The sequence below is a fragment of the Oncorhynchus gorbuscha genome, linkage group LG14, assembly GCF_021184085.1.
Source record: "Oncorhynchus gorbuscha isolate QuinsamMale2020 ecotype Even-year linkage group LG14, OgorEven_v1.0, whole genome shotgun sequence".
NCBI classification, from domain to species: domain Eukaryota; kingdom Metazoa; phylum Chordata; class Actinopteri; order Salmoniformes; family Salmonidae; genus Oncorhynchus; species Oncorhynchus gorbuscha.
Genome location: NC_060186.1, coordinates 53,588,967 through 53,610,318, shown reverse-complemented (window position 1 = coordinate 53,610,318; position 21,352 = coordinate 53,588,967). Strand labels below are relative to the sequence as shown.

The following is a 21,352-nucleotide window of genomic DNA, read 5'->3' as shown; positions in this document are numbered from 1 at the left end:
TGAAGGGGAGGAGACAGATTAAAGGAGGATGTTTAAGCCTTGAGACAATTGAGAAATGGATTGTGCATGTGTGCTATTCCGAGGGTGAATGGGCAAGACAAAAGATTTAAGTGCCTCTGAATGTGATGTAAAGTTGTGATGCACTGACTACAAAGGGAAGCACAGCCGAGAGCTGCCCAGTGACACAAGCCTACCAGACGGGCTAAACTACTTCTATGCTCGCTTCGAGGCAAATAACACTAAAACATGCATGATAGCACCAGCTGTTCCAGAAGACTGCGTGATCACGTCCTCCACAGCCGATGTGAGTAATATCTTTAAACAGGTCAACATTCACAAGGCCGCAGGGCCAGACGGATTACCAGGACGTGTACTCCGAGCATGCGCTGACCAACTGGCAAGTGTCTTCACTGACATTTTCAACCTCTCCCTGTCCAAGTCTAATACCAAAGTGTTTTAAGCAGACCACAATAGTGCCTGTGCCCAATAACACTAAGGTAACCTGCCTAAATGACTACCGACCCGTAGCTCTTACGTCTGTAGCCATGAAGTGCTTTGAAAGGCTGGTCATGGCTCACATCAACACCATTATACCAGAAACCCTAGACCCACTCCAATTTGCATACCGCGCGGTGGGACAAAAGGAACACATATGTGAGAATGCTATTCATTGACTACAGCTCAGCATTCAATACCATAGTGCCCTCAAAGCTCATCAATAAACTAAGGACCCTGGGACTAAACACCTCCCTCCGCAACTGGATACTCGACTTCCTGATGATTTGGCATTTGTCCTCAGATCCTCAAAAGGTTCTACATCTGCACCATTGAGAGCATCCTGACTAGTTGCATCACTGCCTGGTATGGAAACTGCTTGGCCTCTGACCGCAAGGCACTACCGAGGGTAGTGTGAACCGCCCAGTACGTCACTGGGGCCAAGCTTCCTGCCATCCAGGACCTCTATATCAGGCGGTATCAGAGGAAGGCCCTAAAAATTGCCAAAGACTCCAGCCACCCTAGTCATAGACTGTTCTCTCTACTACCGCACGGCAAGGGGTACCGGAGCGCCAAGTCTAGGTTCCAAGAGGCTTCTAAACAGCTTCTACTCCCAAGCCATAAGACTCCTGAACACCTAATCAACTGGCTACCTAGACTATTTGCATTGCTGCTACTCTCTGTTATCATCTATGTATAGTCACTTTAATAACTCTACCTACATGTACATATTACCTAAACTAACCGGGGCCCCACAGGAAGTGCAACTCAATATATGGGAAAGTGTTCCTAATATTTTGTATACTCATTGTACATACTTTGTGTCCTCCTCCACCACGACAGTCAGGGGCACATTTTAGGACTTTCCAGAGGGCCCGTAACACAACCTCCTGAGTGTTCTGACTTTTCATGACACTTACTGTAAGCATAAAAAGATAAGAAAATAAATTAACGATTTGGCATAATGTGGGCATGCAGGATATGACAGAACAGTAATACACTGTAAAACTATCTTCAACAGTCAGAATGTACAAAAAATGTTTCATTAACATTGGTTTCCATCCAACCTTTTTATGCAAGTAAAGTACAAGTTGGAAAAAAATACTGTATCATTTACATACTGTAAGTATTCACACCCCTGAGTCAATACTTTGTAGAAGCACCTTTTGTAGCATTTACAGATGTGAGTCTTGCTGGGTATGTCTGTAAGAGATTTCCACACCTGGATTATGAAACATTTGCCCATTATTCTTTTCAAAATTATTCAAGCTCTGTCAAATTGGTTGTTGATCATTGCTATACAACCATTTTAAGGTCTTGCCACAGATTTTCAAGTAGATTTAACTGAAAATTATAACTCGGACACTCAGTAACATTCACTGTCTTCTTGGTAAGCAACTCCATTGTAGATTTGGCCTTGTGTTTTAGGTTATTGTTCTGCTGAAAGGCGAATTCATTCATCTCCCAGTGTCTGGTGGAAAGCAGACTGAACCAGGTTTTCCTCTAGGATTTTTCCTGTGCTTAGCTCCATTACATTTATTTTTTTATCCTGAAAAACTCCCCAGTCCTTAACGATTACAAGCATACACAAAACATGAAGCAGTCACCACTATGCTTGAAAATATGGAGAATGGTAATCAGTAATGTGTTGTATTTGCCCCAAACATAACTCTTGTATTCAGGACAAAAAAGTTAATTGCTTTGTCACATTTTTTTGCAGTATTACTTTAGTGACTTATTGCAATCAGGATGCATGTTTTGGAATGTTTTTTATTGTGTACAGGCTTCCTTCTTTTCACTCTGTCATTTAGGTTAGTATTGTGGAGTAACTACAATGTTGTTCCATCCTCAGTTTTCTCCTATCACAGCCATTAAAACCTCTGTAACTGTCATGGTGAAATCCCTGAGTGGTTTCCTTCCTCAGACAACTTGAGTTAGGAAGGACGCCTGTAGTGCCTGGGTGTATTTATACACCATCCAAGGTGTAATTAATAACTTCACCATGCTCAAAGGGATATTCATTTATTTTTTACCCATCTACCAATAGGTGCAATTCTTTGCAAGGCATTGGAGAACTTCCCTGGTCTCTGGTTAAATCTGTATTTGAAATTCACTGCTCGATTGAGGGACCTACAGATAATTCTGTGTGTGAGGTACAGAGGTGAGGTAGTCATTCAAAAATCATTTTAAGCACTATTTGTGCACACAGTGAATCCATGCAACATATTATTCTTGATAAGCACATTTTTACTCCTGAACTCATTTAGGCTTGCTATGTCAAAGGGGTTAAATACTTATTGACATTTCAGCTTTTCATTTGTAAAACTTCTGAAAAACAAAATTCTACTTTGACATTATGGGGTGTAGTGTTTGTAGGCCAGTGCAAAAACGACATCTACATTTAATCCATTTTAAATTCAGGCTGTAACAAACAAAATGTGGAAAAAGTCAAGGGGTGTGAATACTTTCTGAAGGCACTGTAGGTAGCCTGCCCACATTGTATCTGCCAGCTGTTGGCTTGAGTGCACATGCCAAGACTAAAGTGGGCACATTCACGGTATAACGCAACATTTGTTGTGACAAAACTATCAGTAGAGTTGAAAATGCAACGGAAACCCATTTAACTTGTATTTCTTATTCGGTACAAGGGAATTTAACCGCAAAAGTTATGTTTACTACGTCATCACGCACAGCCATTCATCACCAAAAAGTCAATTTGATGGAAACTAAACTCTGTTTGGAAAATGTGCATATTGTTTTTATGTGTATTTGCAAATATTCACATGAAAATCTGATGTAAATATAGCTGTTGTTTATGTCAAATGTCTCAACTGCTCATATTTACTTACCAACTACAATGAAGAGCACACACTAGTGGTAGCAAAGGCATGCTTGCTCCTCTGGCCCTTATATTGAAGTGGAACATTGATGACCAATGAATTAATCTGAAACATTTTAAGAAAAAGGACTGAAAAATGTAACAGTAGTTGGATAATATCTCTAAATGTTAAGAATGAGCAAGAGAGAAATGGTAGAAACTTTACATGACTCACCAAGGGAGGTAGGTATCTCTTGAATCAGAACAGTTTTGCACCTGAAAAAAAAAAGTTCGTTAAAATAGGATTTTATATGCTTTACAAACTTCTATTATTAGAAGTGGTGCTATTCCAATTTGATCTACTGACAGCAATTTGGATCTACTTACTCAGGCAATCATGGGCAGCTGAATAGCATGTCTCTTGGGGAATCCAGTCTCAGTGATTTAATGAAAAAATGTTAACCATCATCAGCATAGCTAGTACAAACCTAGCTCTTACAAAGCTGATTAGTAGGAATCAATTCACATTGAATATCAGAGTTTCAAATAGACAAAAACAAAATTTTCCACACAAAACTGTCAGACGGGTTGGTCTGCTCACTCCTATCCCTGGGATGTAGTAGAATAGGTCACTGGTAACTGAGTGTGTGGCCAAGCACTGGTGTAGAAGCCGTGCATCACGTCATTGACATGTTTCAGGAACTTTAAAGACCGAGACAAATCATGATTAACCATTGCCTAAGGTCTTCACTAAGTTAGACTTAGCAAGTACATTGACTATGTTGCCCCTCAGCAATCTGGCAGTCAGGCAGACAGATGGAGAGTGAGAGATAGGCCATTTAAATGTCTTAGTCAGCAGGCTGGGTAACTTCTGTACTTCTTTCCTTTGTTACCACCTCTACCCTTCCATCCAAGCTGGACCCCACTGGGAGCAGACGTTAATCCAACGTCTATCTCACGCTAGTTCAACGTAATTTCATTTCAAAAGATGTGGAAACAACATTGATTCAACTAGTGTGTGTCCAGTGGGAACATTCCTGCAAAAAAAGAGAATCAAAAATTGAAAAAGGCAGTTGACAGGTGCAACATGTGAATGAGTGTTAAGGGGGAGCAGGTATAGCAAAATGTATCATATTGTCAAATACAAAATACAAGGATCTCTGATGAATTAAGAAAAAATGTAAATCCATATGGGGGGGTACACATTTCAAGAATTAGACTAGCTTGCAATGTCTCACACACACAATCAATGTTTGTTATATATGTCACAATGTTGACATGACAACTATATTTTCTATAAGTTATTGTGATCATCATCTCTCTCTCTCTCGCTCATTCTCACTCACACACACACACTCTCTCACACAGAGAACACACATACACGCACATTTACTGTCATTAACTAAACATTTATCAAAATGAAAACGTACCATGTCAACGGAGGGTTAGCCAGAGAGATAATGTTAGTTAGCTAAAGTTAGCTAGCATGCGAACCTTTCCTTGACGTTCTTTTCCCCAACAAACCACCGCTTTACTTACAGCAGTAAAACAGAAATGCCGGAGAACAGGGACTGCCACTTAGCAGTCAAATATATATATTTTTGGTGTACATTGAGAAACTGTCATTCTTTTCCAGCTGTGTTGTTGTGTAGCCTGCCCGGTGCTCTGTCCCAACGGCCTTATGGAATGTTGATGCTGAAGCAAGCAGGCTGCCTGCTGCACGGAGAGATCTATTGCTGCACATGAAGCACAGATTCCAATCCAAGTTTCAGCTGGAACTGATATGCCTACCTCCTTATTTAGCCATTGAAATTCAAATACAATTACTGCCTGCATTATGTTAATTGCTTAAAAGCTTTAAGGGGAAATATTATAATCATATTTTCAGGATCAAATTCAGGTGCAATCATGTTTGACTAATTAGTGATTAAAATAAATGCGATAAAAATAGGATTTTGTCAATCCTGGTAAATTGTAGTAGGATATAGAAAAAAATAGGCCTGTGTGTTATTTGTTAAATTCAGATATTTTTTTGTTAGTCATAATAGAACATCAAAATGGCATACAGTGGAACAGAAGAACATGTGCAGCACAATAAACAGTGCAATTAGCTAACACAGACAAAAGATGACCATAGAAGCCAACACACACAGCAAGTTAGCAGATCATTTTTGTAAAGTTATTATTGTGCATGTATATCTTATATGCTGGTAACCTAGAAACAATGTTATGGAAAGGAATGAGCACTTTTTAATTGGGTGGACTGTAAAACAAAAGCTGCCATAGCCTTTAGTAAAAGCAAAAGCATTTATAGGATGAATATTCTCTAAATTAGGGACCATCTCTGATAGCTATAGGACGCAGAGACTGACACAAATTTTATGACCTAGAAAATTCGATGACTTAGAGGTGAAATATATATATTTTTTAAAATATTTTTTTATATTGGTATTTCATCCCTTGCCGAATAAAAACCTAAAATGGCCCTACTCCTGAAAAAGTTAATCGGGCCGGATAACCTGAAATGGGCTCGGCTCGAGTACCATTAGCCGGAGCCCAGAGTAATATGATTCGGCAGGACGCGGGAAAAGCTCATCCGTACGAAGCCCCCCAAGTCCATGCCGAGTCCTTCAAGTCTAAAATGGAATAGGCACGAGCCCAACGTGTTGACTGGGTCCAGTATGCCATGAGACCTTAACCCGCTTTGGTGCGCTCTGCCAGCTGTCGTTTGCCAAATGTTTTAAGCTGAATCATGCAAACCCTGCTGAAAAATAACATTTACTCCAATTTCAATCATTTTAATGGTTCTAGTGTCTTATATCCAATGGGTGAATGATCCCAAACAATACAGTATGTACAATGCATTAAGAAAGTATTCAGATCCCTTGACTTTTCATATTTTGTTACGTTAAAGCCTTATTCTAAAATTCATTAAATTAAACACCCCATAAATGACAAAACAGTTTAAAAAAAAATTTTTTTGCTAAAATATTTAAAAATAAAAAACAGATATTTATAAAAGTATTCAGACTATTTGCTACTAGACTCAAAATTGAGCTCAGGTACATCCTGTTTCCATTGATTATCCTTGAGATGTTTCTACAACTTACATGGAGTCCACCTGTGGTTAATTCAATTGATTGGACATGATTTGGAAAGGCACAAACTTGTCTATATAAGGTTCCACAGTTGACAGTGCATGTCAGAGCAAAAACCAGGCCATGAGGTCGAAGGAATTGTCCATAGAGCCCGAGACATGATTGTGTTGAGGCACAGATCTGGGGAAGGGTACCAAAAAATGTTTGCTGCATTGAAGGTCCCCAAGAACACAGTGGCCTCCGTCATTCTTAAATAGAATACGTTTGGAACCACCAAGACTCTTCCTAGAGCTGGCCGCCCGGCCAAACTGAGTAATCGGGGAGAAGGGCCTTGGTCAGGGAGTTGACCAAGAACCTGATGGTGAATCTGACAGAGTTCCAGAGTTCTTCCTGACCCATCCACCGCTGCCCCTGGACTCTGATCACTTGGCTACATAGCTGATGCACGCTGGACTGTCCATTAATCACGGTACTCCATTCTGCTTGTTTGTTTTATCTGTCGGCCCCGTTGCCTAGTCAATGCCATTTTACCTGCTGTTGTTATGCTAGCTGATTAGCTGTTGTCTCACCCACTGTTTTAGCTAGCTTTCCCAATTCAACACCTGTGATTACTGTATGCCTCGCTGTATGTCTCTCTCAAATGTCAATATGCCTTGTATACTGTTGCTCAGGTTAGTTATCATTGTTTTAGTTCACTATGGAGCCCCTAGTCCCACTCCTCATACCCCTGATACCTTCTTTGTCCCACCTCCCACATATGCGGTGACCTCACCCATTACAACCAGCATGTCCAGAGATAAGACCTCTCTCATCATCACCCAGTGCCTGGGCTTACCTCCGCCATACCCGCACCCCACCATACCCCTGTCTGCGCATTATGCCCTGAATATATTCTACCATGCCCAGAAACCTGCTCCTCTAATTATCTGTCCCCAACGCTCTAGGCGACCAGTTTTGATAGCCCTTAGCCGCACCCTCATACTACTCCTTCTCTGTTCCGCGGGTGATGTGGAGGTAAACCCAGGCCCTGCATGTCCCCAGGCACCCTCATTTATTGACTTCTGTGATCGAAAAAGCCATGGTTTCATGCATGTCAACATCAGAAGCCTCCTCCCTAAGTTTGTTTTACTCACTGCTTTAGCACACTCTGCTAACCCTGATGTCCTTGCCGTGTCTGAATCATGGCTCAGGAAGGCCACCAAAAATTCAGAGATTTCCATACCCAACTATAACATCTTCCGTCAAGATAGAACTGCTAAAGGGGGAGGAGTTGCAGTCTACTGCAGAGATAGCCTGCAAAGTAATGTCATACTTTCCAGGTCCATACCCAAACAGTTCGAACTACTAATTCTGAAAATTACTCTCTCCAGAAATAAGTCTCTCACTGTTGCCGCCTGCTACCGACCCCCCTCAGCTCCCAGCTGTGCCCTGGACACCATTTGTGAATTGATTGCCCCCCATCTAGCTTCAGAGTTTGTTCTGTTAGGTGACCTAAACTGGGATATGCTTAACACCCCGGCAGTCCTACAATCTAAGCTAGATGCCCTCAATCTCACACAAATCATCAAGGAACCCACCAGGTACAACCCTAACTCTGTAAGCAAGGGCACCCTCATAGACGTCATCCTGACCAACTGGCCCTCCAAATACAACTCTGCTGTCTTCAACCAGGATCTCAGCGACCACTGCCTCATTGCCTGTATCCGCTACGGTGCCGCAGTCAAACGACCACCCCTCATCACTGTCAAACGCTCCCTAAAACACTTCTGTGAGCAGGCCTTTCTAATCGACCTGGCCCGGGTATCTTGGAAGGACATTGACCTCATCCCGTCAGTTGAGGATGCCTGGTCATTCTTTAAGAGTAACTTCCTGACCATTTTAGATAAGCATGCTCCGTTCAAAAAATGCAGAACTAAGAACAGCTACAGCCCTTGGTTCACTCCAGACCTGACTGCCCTCGACCAGCACAAAAACATCCTGTGGCGGACTGCAATAGCATCGAACAGTCCCCGCGATATGCAACTGTTCAGGGAAGTCAGGAACCAATACACGCAGTCAGTCAGAAAGCTAAGGCCAGCTTCTTCAGGCAGAAGTTTGCATCCTGTAGCTCCAACTCCAAAAAGTTCTGGGACACTGTGAAGTCCATGGAGAACAAGAGCACCTCCTCCCAGCTGCCCACTGCACTGAGGCTAGGGAACACGGTCACCACCGACAAATCCATGTTTATCGAAAACTTCAACAAGCATTTCTCAACGGCTGGCCATGCCTTCCGCCTGGCTACTCCTACCTCGGCCAACAGCTCCAGTCCCCCCGCAGCTCCTCGCCCAAGCCTCTCCAGGTTCTCCTTTACCAAAATCCAGATAGCAGATGTTCTGAAAGAGCTGCAAAACCTGGAACCGTATAAATCAGCTGGGCTTGACAATCTGGACCCTCTATTTCTGAAACTATCCGCCGTCATTGTCGCAACCCCTATTACCAGCCTGTTCAATCTCTCTTTCATATTGTCTGAGATCCCCAAGGATTGGAAAGCTGCCGCAGTCATCCCCCTCTTCAAAGGGGGAGACACACTGGACCCAAACTGTTACAGACCTATATCCATCCTGCCCTGCCTATCTAAGGTCCATACCCAAAGCCAAGTCAACAAACAGGTCACTGACCATCTCAAATCCCACCGTACCTTCTCCGCTATGCAATCTGGTTTCCGAGCCGGTCACGGGTGCACCTCAGCCACACTCAAGGTACTAAACGACATCATAACCGCCATCGATAAAAGACAGTACTGTGCAGCCGTCTTCATCGACCTTGCCAAGGCTTTCGACTCTGTCAATCACCATATTCTTATCGGCAGACTCAGTAGCCTCGGTTTTTCGGATGACTGCCTTGCCTGGTTCACCAATTACTTTGCAGACAGAGTTCAGTGTGTCAAATCGGAGGGCATGATGTCCGGTCCTTTGGCAGTCTCTATGGGGGTGCCACATGGTTCAATTCTCGGGCCGACTCTTTTCTCTGTGTATATCAATGATGTTGCTCTTGCTGCGGGCGATTCCCTGATCCACCTCTACGCAGACGACACCATTGTATACACTTTCGGCCAGTCATTTGACACTGTGCTATCTAACCTCCAATCGAGCTTCAATGCCATACAACACTCCTTCCGTGGCCTCCAACTGCTCTTAAACGCTAGTAAAACCAAATGCATGCTTTTCAACCGATCGCTGCCTGCACCCGCATGCCCGACTAGCATCACCACACTGGATGGTTCCGACCTTGAATATGTGGACACCTATAAGTACCTAGGTGTCTGGCTAGACTGCAAACTCTCCTTCCAGACCCATATCAAACATCTCCAATCGAAAATCAAATCAAGAATCGGCTTTCTATTCCCCAACAAAGCATCCTTCACTCACGCTGCCAAGCCTACCCTAGTAAAACTGACTATCCTACCGATCCTCGACTTCGGCGACGTCATCTACAAAATTGCTTCCAACACTCTACTCAGCAAACTGGATGCAGTTTATCACAGTGCCATCCGTTTTGTCACTAAAGCACCTTATACTACCCACCACTGCGACTTGTATGCTCTAGTCAGCTGGCCCTCGCTACATATTCGTCGCCAGACCCACTGGCTTCAGGTCATCTACAAGGCCATGCTAGGTACAGCTCCGCCTTATCTCAGCTCACTGGTCACGATAGCAACACCCATCCGTAGCACGCGCTCCAGCAGGTGTATCTCATTGATCATCCCTAAAGCCAACACCTCATTCGGCCGCCTTTCGTTCCAGTACTCTGCTGCCTGTGACTGGAACGAATTGCAAAAATCGCTGAAGTTGGAGACTTTTATCTCCCTCACCAACTTCAAACATCAGCTAGCTGAGCAGCTAACCGATCGCTGCAGCTGTACATAATCTATTGGTAAATAGCACACCCATTTTCACCTACCTCATCCCCACAGTTTTTATTTATTTACTTTTCTGCTCTTTTGCACACCAATATCTCTACCTGTACATGATCATCTGATCATTTATCACTCCAGTGTTAATCTGCAATATTGTAATTATTCGCCTACCTCCTCATGCCTTTTGCACACATTGTATATAGACTCCCCTTTTTTCTCTGTGTTATTGACTTGTTAATTGTTTACTCCATGTGTAACTCTGTGTTGTCTGTTCACACTGCTATGCTTTATCTTGGCCAGGTCGCAGTTGCAAATGAGAACCTGTTCTCAACTAGTCTACCTGGTTTAATAAAGGTGAAATAAAAAAAATAAAAAATAAAAGATGAACCTTCCAGAAGGACAACCATCTCTGCAGTACTCCACCAATCCGGCCTTTATTGTAGTGTGGAAGGACAGAAGCCACTCCTCAGTCAAAGGCACATGGCAGCCCGCTTGGAGTTTGCCAAAAGGCACCTAAAGACTCTCAGTCCATGAGAAACAAGATTCTCCGGTCTGATGAAACCAAGGTTGAACTCTTTGGCCTGAATACCAAGCGTCACGTCTGGAAGAAACCTGGCACAATCCCTTCGTTGAAGCATGGTGGTGGTAGCGTCATCCTGTGGGGATGTTTTGCAGCAGCAGGGAGACTAGTCAGGATTGAGGGAAAGATGAATGGAGCAAAGTACAGAGAGATCCTTCATGAAAACCTGCTCCAGAGCACTCAGGTCCTCAGACTGGGGCTAAGGTTCACCTTCCAGCAGGACAGCAACCCCTTGCTCACACCCAAGGCAATGCAGGAGTGGCTTTGGGACAAGTCTCTTAATGTCCTTGAGTGGCCCAGCCAGAGCCCGGTCTTGAACCCGGTCGAACATCTGGAGAGACCTGGAGAGAAATGGATCTGGAGAGAAATGGCTATGGAGAGAAATGGCTGTGCAGCAATGCTACCCATCCAACCTGACAGAGCTTGAGAGGATCTGCAGAGAAGAATGGGAGAAACTCTACAAATACAGGTGTGCCAAGCATCATACCCAAGAATACTCGAGGTTGTAATCGCTGCCAAAGGTATTTCAACAAAGTACTGATTAAAGGGTCTGAATACTTATGTAAATGTGATATTTCTGGGGGGGGTTTATATATTTTGCTAAAATTTCTAAAAAACAGTTTTAGCTTTTCCACCATGTGGAGGGTGGTGAGGGAAAACATCAATTTAATCCATTTTAGAATAAGGCTGTAACGTAACAAAATGCAGAAAAAGTCAAGGGGTCTGAATACTTTCCGAATGCACTGTGCATATTTATATGGATTGGTGTCTATTAATTGAGTAGCATTGAGATAACTGATCAGTTGTTCAATCAGATTTCAATGAAAAAACATATTTCAACCAAAATAAGATTTATTTTTCATGACGTCAAAAAGACATCATGGAAAAGAGGTCTTAATCTGGTTGTGATCGAGTTATAGACGTCCCGACCAGATTTCAACCAGAAAAATACGTCTTTATCAGGTCGTATGCCCACTTGGATATATATCACAGAGAGCCGGAGATGCTTTTGGCCCAGGGTGTCAAATAACCATGAATGTTTACATGCTGCCCATGTTATCCCAATATAATATAGGTCAAGCTATCCACAAAAGAGATATGCATAATAGCTATGAGTGTAATAAAAATACAAATCGAAGTACATTATATTTTCAGTCAAATACAGTATGTTCATAATTTGACAGGCAATGTAATGGTCTATTGGGGTTTTCCAGACCATTTTCCGCCCTTGTTTTATGCCCTCTGGACACGCCATTCACCTCAGGTCATCATATACCCAGGAAACACACTGGTTCTGTGGCCTGGCTCTTCTCTTGTCTCTCCCTGAGGTTTCCTGCTTGGCCTGGCCTGGGTTGAGCTTGACCCTGCTGCCCCCACAGTCTACCCCTCTAAGGACCAGTGCTGGAGCATAAAGATGTCAGCCTGTGACCTGAGCACTAGCTATCTCCTTCATCCAGGTTGCCTGTCACTCTCCGACTAACACCGAGGCGAGCTAGCAATAAAGCCTGCCATGCCGGGTGAGGCGAAGCGAAGCGACAGTTCTGGGGCTAATGTTTTAATATCAGCATACCATAATTAATCCCTAAGAGGTGACTTCTTCGCCGCTCCTTGTCTCTTATCCTGACGCTTCTCCACCAGCCCTGTATGCCTCCTGTAAGAAGGACAGCGGTAAGCTTGTGAGGAGATCAAATGCACAGCAAAAACAAGCATGTTACTGTCGAGTGTACAGGCTTTGAAAAGGGGTATTTGAAGTTCCAGCTCTGTGGAGTGGAGCAGCTTCCTCGATGAAAGAATTCCAGTTCTGCCTGTAATCCTTCTGATCCAGACAGTTGTAACTGCTCCCGACCCTACCAAACTACCCAACCTATTTGCATTAATCGACCTCGTTTAGGAATTTGACAGAATCCTGTTTTGCTTTGTACTCACATTATTTAGCTGGATCTACGATTTCCCGTAAGTCTCTTGCCACTGTGGCCAAATAAACAGGCTGCACTACAAGGCCACAGCAAGCAGACAGGTCTGCTGAATGGAGAGCATTGACTCTGAGGGTGCAGCTTATTACAGACCCTCGAAAGTGAGAAACAGAATTTCTTATTTCCTCTCCGAGGTGCAGAGTGTGAGTAAATGGATTCAGTCTGACACAGGTAGTTTATTTAGACATTTCACATTTCCACACCCTCAGCCTTTTTAGCTGCATGGGCTCCATGTCGTCGGGTCCGTAGGGAAACCACACCTGGCCCCGTAAGGGGCCTCTAGGCCTGTCCAGGAGTCAAACCATCCACAGCCCAGCCGAGGGGGATGGAATTACCTGGTCTGCCATCTGCGCCTCAGATGGATGCATGTGAAATGTCCCCGCTATTGTGCCCTGATGGCACACACTCCTCTTTCATCATCATGTGGAGAGGTGGGAAGAATGGAGGGGTGCGCTCGACCCTGCCAGGGATACATTCACACCTGACCAATGCAGTGAGAATACACACACACACACACAAACCAGAGCAGCATGCAGACTACAGATACACGCATATTACCATTATCCAGCATCAACGCTAATGAGCGCTCATTTCCCGGCATTAGCTGCGGTGCACATGACATCCATTGTGTGGTGTGTAAACTGAACTGTGTGGCCAACTCTCAGACAGGGACTGGTGCCAAGTGGCTCATCATACACTGCACTGCTCTGTGACGGTGACGGTGACGATAAAAGGGTTCTTCAGCTGTCCCCATAGGTGAACCCTATGAAGAACCCTTTTTGGTTCCAGGTATAACCCTTTACACAGAGGTATGTGTTTTTTCTAAGAGTGTAGCAACTGGTCCCTAGTTTCTAGGAGGATATCTAAGGAGCAGCACGTCGTCTCACTCTCCGCTCTGCTGCTCTGATGACTCATGTCTTACAGCCTACCTACGCAGAAGAACACAGGTCACAGCACACATCACATGATCTCTGTTAAGCAGGGCCTGTGATGTATATAACATGCATGTCCCTATTTCAGTACAATGCCTTCGGAAAGTATTCAGACCCCTTGACTTTCTCCACATTTTGTCACGTTACAGCCTTATTCTAAAATCTATTACAAATGTTCCTCATTCTTAAAGAAGAAGTTTGGAACCACCAAGACTTTTCCTAGAGCTGGCCGCCTGGCCAAACTGAGCAATTGGGAGAGAAGAGCCTTTGTCAGGGAGGTGACCAAGAACCCAATGGTAAATCTGAGCTCTAGAGTTCTCCTGTGGAGATGGGTGAACCTTCCAGAAGGACAACCATCTCTGCCGCACTCCACCAATCAGGCCTTTATTGTTGTGTGGCCTGACAGAAGCCACTCCTCAGTTAAAGGCACATGACTACCTGCTTGGAGTTTGACAAAAGGCACCTAAAGACTCTCAGACCATGAGAAACAAGATTCTCTGGTCTGATGAAATCAAATATGAACAGAGCAAAGTACAGAGAGATCCTTGATGAAAATCTGCTTCAGAGCACTCAGGTCCTCAGACTGAGGAGAAGGCTCACCTTCCAACAGGACAACAACCCTATGCACACAGCCAAGACAACGCAGGAGTGGCTTCGGGACAAGTCTCTTAATGTCCTTGAGTGGCCCAGCCAGAGCCCGGATTTGAACCCTATCGAACATCTCTGGAGAGACCTGAAAATAGCTTGGCAGCAACGCTCCACATCCAACCTGACAGAGCTTGAGAAGATCTGCAGAGAACAATGGAAGAAAATCCTCAAGTACAGGTGTGCCAAGCTTGTAGCGTCATACCCAAGAAGACTCAAGGCTTCAACAAAGTACTGAGTAAAGGGTCTGAATACTTATGTACATTTTATATTTAATTTCTTTCTTATTTATATTTCAGCAAAAATGTCTAAACCTGTTTTTCGCTTTGTCGTTATGGGGTAGTGTGTGTAGATTGATGAGGGGGGAAAACAATTGAATCCATTTTAGAATAAGGCTGTAACGTAACAAAATGTGGAAACAGTCAAGAGGTCTGAATACTTCCCGAAGGCACTGTAGGTCATGGTAAAAAATGGATATCATGATGATGACACGACATGCAATGTTCTTCCTTATTACATAGTTACTAAGCCAAAGTTAGTACAAATGAATTTATTTCCCTCTCTTTTGGCTTGAGGCCTGGAAGAAAAACTGTATACTAGCAACCAGTACCTTTCCACTATAATTCAAATATTTACCCAGTACTTTATAAATTCACATCCCTGCATGTACCCCTCAGCACCTGCTGCCTGGGCATCCTGGCCCCTCACCACCATCACCTCACTATATAAAACTAAAACATCACCTCTCCCTGCTAACAGGAAAAGAGGCAGCAGCAAAGAACCAATTTAAATATTTTCCGAGTAATTATCAGATGGCCATCACGGACACAAGGGCATATAAAAGTAAGACAAACATGCAGTGTTTCCTTTTTCTCCCAGGGCTCCGCCCTCTGGTCCCGCTACTCGCTGCCCGTTGCCTCCAAGGCCACAGCATGACATCCAGCCAGATAGATGACTTGGCATTTGCAAAGCAAATTGGCCGTGCTGCATCCAAGACAATGTGTGTCGGTGTCCCTACTAGGCTTATGCAAAGGCCCTCCCAGAGGACAGTGCAGTCCAGGATAGGCCACAGGCAGCGGTATGCAGCAGGGAAAGAATGCCGACAGTGTCCACTAACTCAGACGGAAGGCTAGCTAGGGGACTTTTCCTTTCCGCCAGCCTTGCTGTTTCACCTGCGAGGTGTGAGACAACCCTAGATTTGTCTGACCTACATATAGACTAAAGACTAGCATTTGTCTGGCGAGGTAGGAGGAAAACAGACACTTGTTTATATGTTATTAGGTCTGGAGATGTTGAGTTTCGGTTCTATTTCTCATATACAGGTAACTGCCAGCATAATGGAAACATTTGAGTAAATGAGGGATACAACGTGTATTGAAATCAGGTGCTTCAACACAGGTGTGGTTCCTGAGTTAATTAAGCAATTAACATCCCATCATGCTTAGGATCATGTATAAAAATGCTGGGCAAGCCATTATTTTGGACATTATTTTGGCTACCATACTATTCCCCCATAAGATGACAATTCCCCCATCCACAGGGCACGAATGGTCAATGAATTGTTTGATGAGCATGAAAACGATGTAAACCATATGCCATGGCCGTCTCAGTCACCAGATCTCAACCCAATTCAACACTTATGTGAGATTTTGGAGAGGTGCTCCAAATGATGGAATTTCTCGTGGAAGAATGGGGGTGCCGCACTAGGCTGTGGTGCGTTCTGTGTACTGCATGCTTTCAATATTTTCAACTCGTGCATTGTTTTACCGTGCAGTAGTACAAACAGAAGTACTGTACAGTCAGACTCGAACTAGCTAGCTTTTAGCTAGTTGAAAAGCGAAGCATATGTGTCAATTACGGAAAATGCGAGATATGGAATAACCCATCGGCAACCGCCCAACTATATGTACACCCGACCCTAATCCGAAAATATAGAAAATGTGCTGTAGGCTACAGTCAGACTGCAGAATGATTTTTTGACAGGGGGTGCAGGATGTTTTTGATATACAGTGCATTTGGAAACTATTCAGATCACTTGACCTTTTCTACATTTTTTTCTACATGTTACAGCCTTATTATTTTTTCTCCTTTTTTTCACTGCACAGCTATTTTCAGGTCTCTCCAGAGATGTTCAAGTTTGGGCTCTGGCTGGGCCACTCAAGGACATTCAGAGACTTGTCCCGAAACCCCTCCGAAACCCCTCTTGACTGTGTGCTTAGGGTTGTTGTGCTGTTGGAAGGTGAACCTTTGCCCCAGTCTGAGGTCTTGAGCCCATGGAGCAGGTTTTCATCAAATATCTAGCTGCACTTTGCTCCGTTCATCTTTTCCTCGATCCTGACTAGTCTCCCAGTCCCTGATGCTTGGCATTCAGGACAAATAGTTCAATCTTGGTTTCATCACACCAGAGAATCTTGTTTCTCATGGTCTGAGAGTCTTTTAGGTGCCTTTTGGCAACCTCAAAGCGGGCTGTCGTGCCTTTCACTGAGGAGTGGCCACTCTATCATAAAGGCCTGATTGGTGGAGTGCTGCAGAGATAGTTGTCCTTCTTTAAGGTTCTCCCACCTCCAACGAGGAACTCTGGAGCTCTGTCAGAGTGACCATCAGGTTCTTGGTCACCTCCCCGATTGCTCAGTTTGGCTGGGCGGCCAGCTCTAGGAAGAGTCTTCAAATTTCTTCCATTTAAGACGGATGGAGACCATTGTGTTCTTGGGGACCTTCAATGCTGCAGACATTTTTTGGTACCCTGGCCCAGATCTGTGCCTCAACACAATCTTGTCCCGGAGCTCTACGGATAACTCCTTCGACCTCATGGCTTGGTTTTTGCTGTGACATGCACTGTCAACTGTGGGACCTTTATATATACAGGTGTGTGCTTTTCCAAATGATGTCCAATCAATTGAAATTACCACAGGTGGACTCCAATCAACTTCCAGAAACATCTCAAGGATGATCAGGATGCACCTGAGCTCAATTTCGAGTCTCATAGCAAAGGGTCTGAATACTTATGTAAATATGGTATTTCTGTTTTTTATTTTTAATACATTTGCAAATATTTCTAAAAATCTATTTTTGCTTAGTCATTGTGGGTTATTGTGTGTAGATTGACGAGGGAAAATAATAATGTAATCTATTTTTTACAAGGCTGTAACATAACAAGATTTGGAAAAAGGGAAGGGGTCTGAATACTTTCCAAATACACTGTAGATAGCATATGTTTCTGCTTATAATTTCCGACATTTTAGTATGGTTATTTGTTAGTCAACTTGTCTATACTGTAATTAGATACATGCAGCTTCTCTTCTGTCATATGTTGTCCTAGAAACAATATAAACCTTTGCTCACCACAATGTCATAAATGTCATAAAGATAGAATGAATGCTTCAATTAAGTTCTGTCAACTCTTCTTCTTTCGCAAAAAAAGCAATAACTCTTAAAAAGAAAAACCTGGAAAGATTTTCTGTGCAAAATTTCCAAATGACATGTTTGACCAGTTGTCTATGGTGCATGTACTATGTAGGTACCTGAGCTGAGCCATACAGGAGACTAGGCATCTACTGTACCACCCCACTACCAGATTAGAGGGGGCAATGTAGCTTGTTTTTTGTCTCCCCACTTTGGTTTTGAAATTACCATCACCCACTAATTAACTATTCATTTTTGCAGATTAAGTGTTTGAGCTAGTAATGTACAGGGGAGTAGTGCTGCCCTCACTTTTTTCAATTTGAGAATACACTGAGCTGATAAAACTATTTCTGGAAAATGAATTATAAATTATATTTAATTACCACTAAAACTCCATGAAAAACGATAGAGTGACAAACCAAATAAATATGTATAGCAGCCTAGAGGTGAATGGTGGTTTCTCCCCTGTCTTCTTTCTGGTGGTGGTGAGAATGAGGAAAAACTACAGGCTGTGTTGTGTGTGTGCACTGCGGAGGCCCGTCGGCTTGACCATTTTGGCCAATCAGAACGTTGAAAAAAAAATTCACTGTGTGTCTGTCTTGATGTTCACAAAAGCGGACCCCTCTTGCACAGTGGAACCCAGAACAATATGCGACCTCTTGGTTACAGTGGTACCATTCTGCCGAGGACACCCAAACCAGAGTGGCCACTGTAAAGCCGGACCCTGTCTGGAAGTTGCTGTAGCCCTGCTTTGGATCTTTAACCTATATTGACTATTGGCTGAGATGCAGGGCCTGTAATTCTACGTAGTAATGGTTCATGTTCACTACTTGGTCAATTTATTTGATAGCATGTTTAATCTATGCAAATAAATTATATGAAGTGATAGTTCACCTCTGTTTTATTCTGTAATAGGGTATATTGTAACCATGGGTTTAAGCTAATCAAATCAAATCAAAGTGTATTTATGATGCCGTGTGTAAGGTACACAATACAATGAAAATGCCAACACACAATAAAGCTCTCCTCGCAAACAGTGTAATGATATTAAGCTATATGTATTTGTATTTACATTAGGCTATAGCCTACAAATAGCTATACCATATAGTCACAGGCCTATTAGGCTATAGGCCTACTGCAAATTATTGTTGTTTCTGAACCAAATGGCAGCGCTATCCTTCAGCACCACAAGTTGGTTCAACTTCTTTAACATCATTACGCAATCCTGGCGCTATCCTTTCAGTACCCCGAAGGGCACTCCAATCGCTTAAAATAACACTCATCAAGATCTCTTGCCTATGCCTAATAGTCCTTCTCATCTCTTAATAATAATAATAGTAATATTTTGTTATTATTATAACAGAAGATCATCACTTCTCACAATGGTGCTCGTTTAGTAAAGTTAGATCAAAGCTGAATCAATGTCTTGCAAGATCACATAATGATGAATTCGCATTTTACATAACAGAACCAGATATAATACCATAGCGTAGGCCTGTAACGTTTACTGTTCCACCAAAAACACCTCTTCATTTCTAATGAGATTTCAGGATGGTTAGCTGAAGCAGAGTAGTCAGACAAAAAAATATAATGTGCCAAAACTGTGCCACTAGACAGGACATATGATTTGATTGAAACAAAATACAAGACAGGCTAATAGTGTGTTATCATCATCTGCTCTAATTCGCTCATGAAACAGTAATTCAAGAAGATCTAAATGCATGAAACTGATTGAGATCAATCAAATTATTAACATGGAGATGCAGTTTGGAAGTAGAAAGTTAAACTTGTCAAATGTGAAGAATGATAATGTACGATGGACAGTGATGATGGCCTACTTTGAAATTAGGTAGCTTATGCCTAACTTGGCGTTTGAGGGTATTACAAATAGAACATTTTCTTGAGACAATATGTGTGGGCACATGCAGACCTTGCTATCGAAGGAGCATATGCATTTTCTATAATGATAGGCCATTACATTGGCTACATCTGTCGGTACAAACTTTGAGGAAAAATGCTCTTCCTCACCTAAAACAAATAGCACTACACCACTGGTAATATATCAATAATTATTGTTTACAAATGAGCTATGACATAGTCAGGCACAACATCTCAATGGTTTTGACCGTTTAGAAATATACACAGAGATGTTCTCTTCTTTCAATTCGGCCATACAGTTCACCTCGCAAAAGTGATTGCTTGTTCTGAAATGATTCACTTTACCGTATATATCTAAAAATGAACATATACAACAATTGTTTAAAGCAAAACTATCAAAACTATTGCTGAACCTGGACAATCAAAATAACCGCTATTGTAAGCCCTGTTCAGCAGGTAGGCTATTGCCAGATGAGTTGTCTTTGGTAGTTTACTTTAATTCTGGTAAAACACCATTTTCAATGACTCATAGATAACAATGACCTAGCAAATGACTTAGGTTGTTACACAACTAATAAAGCCTAAAACCACAACAGCCATTTTAGCATTTGAATGCTGAAGGTGCCGCGCAGATGGGCAAGATCAGGAACAGGCCGCCTACCTCGCATTGGTCAGCCCGTGAAGCTGGGCACAGTGCGAAATTTGACTAGGCTCCTGATATTGTCTGGTGTTGTTAGGCACGCAAAATTACTTGTAGATCAACACAGTTACATGCATTTCGACACTGAAACAGAAGAAGCATCATTTGTCACAAAAGATTAGGTATTTTTTAGAAAGAATGTAATATGAAGCAAAAAAACTGAACTGGTGATTAGTAAGGTTTGAATTGGTGACATGCATCTTAAACAATTGAATCGGGGGAATCGTTACGTCGCTAATTCGGGTGCATCTGTTTGTTCAAATATCTTAATTTTTTAAAATCTTAATTTTACCCATGAATAATGCTTGAAAAGGCAATGAGAATGGAAGCATCTGTTTGTTGTGGATCTGTGGTTTCAAGCATCTAGACAGTCAGAGTAAGAAACATAGTTATTTACAATGTAGAACATTCACAGTGTTTTTTGCTCATTTCTCTTTGAACTAACTTTCAGATTTTGTGCTATATCCTAGTCCCAGATCTGTGTGTGCTATACACCAATGGTCGTTGAGTTGGCGATATACCACAAACAGATCTGAGAGCAGACTCCAATGCCCTAGGCCTCGCGTTGTGTTGTGACTACTACTTACCACTCCAACAGGGAAGGCCAGCACGGCCATCATCCAGTCCCTCAGGCCAATGAGCTTCCTAAGCTGCCTCTCCTGCTCCTGGCTCTCACTTCCCTTGGTCAGCAGGCTGGACAGGTCTGTCAGCACACACACGCCAAAGAACACTGCCTGGATAACCTAGAAAAGGGGAGGAGAAGACACATGTAGATCACATCATGTGTACTTCCAGACAGATCAGCCACACACAGAGTACATAATAGTTAGTGCTTTTTTTAAAGTATAGCTGCTCCAGGAGTTGTCACAGAAAAGCATTTTCTGCACATTTTAAAGGGATTCACCGGTACTTTAGTATCATTTTTAGCCAGTAATT

At 42.9% G+C, this 21,352-nt stretch overlaps 1 protein-coding gene across 5 annotated transcripts in view; it reads right to left on the bottom strand.

Annotated features, from left to right (window-relative positions):
- LOC123995106 (androgen-induced gene 1 protein-like) overlaps positions 1 to 21,352 on the bottom strand; it is a 61,345-nt gene that overhangs the window by 26,557 nt on the left and 13,436 nt on the right. Inside the window, exons 1-4 of one of the 5 annotated variants that reach the window (XM_046298438.1) lie at positions 4,744 to 6,373; positions 3,701 to 4,350; positions 3,549 to 3,589; positions 3,345 to 3,440 (exon numbers count right to left, since the gene is read on the bottom strand). Coding sequence is in view for 2 of the 5 variants with exons in the window: in XM_046298442.1 (XP_046154398.1) it covers positions 20,464 to 20,500; positions 20,709 to 20,779; positions 21,004 to 21,159 (264 nt within the window). In the remaining 3 variants the exon portion in view is untranslated. Of the gene's footprint in view, positions 1 to 3,344; positions 3,441 to 3,548; positions 3,590 to 3,700; positions 4,713 to 4,743; positions 6,374 to 19,720; positions 20,501 to 20,708; positions 20,780 to 21,003; positions 21,160 to 21,352 lie in introns of those variants that run through there. The other 4 variants (XM_046298441.1, XM_046298439.1, XM_046298442.1 and 1 more) reach the window with 4 other exon arrangements.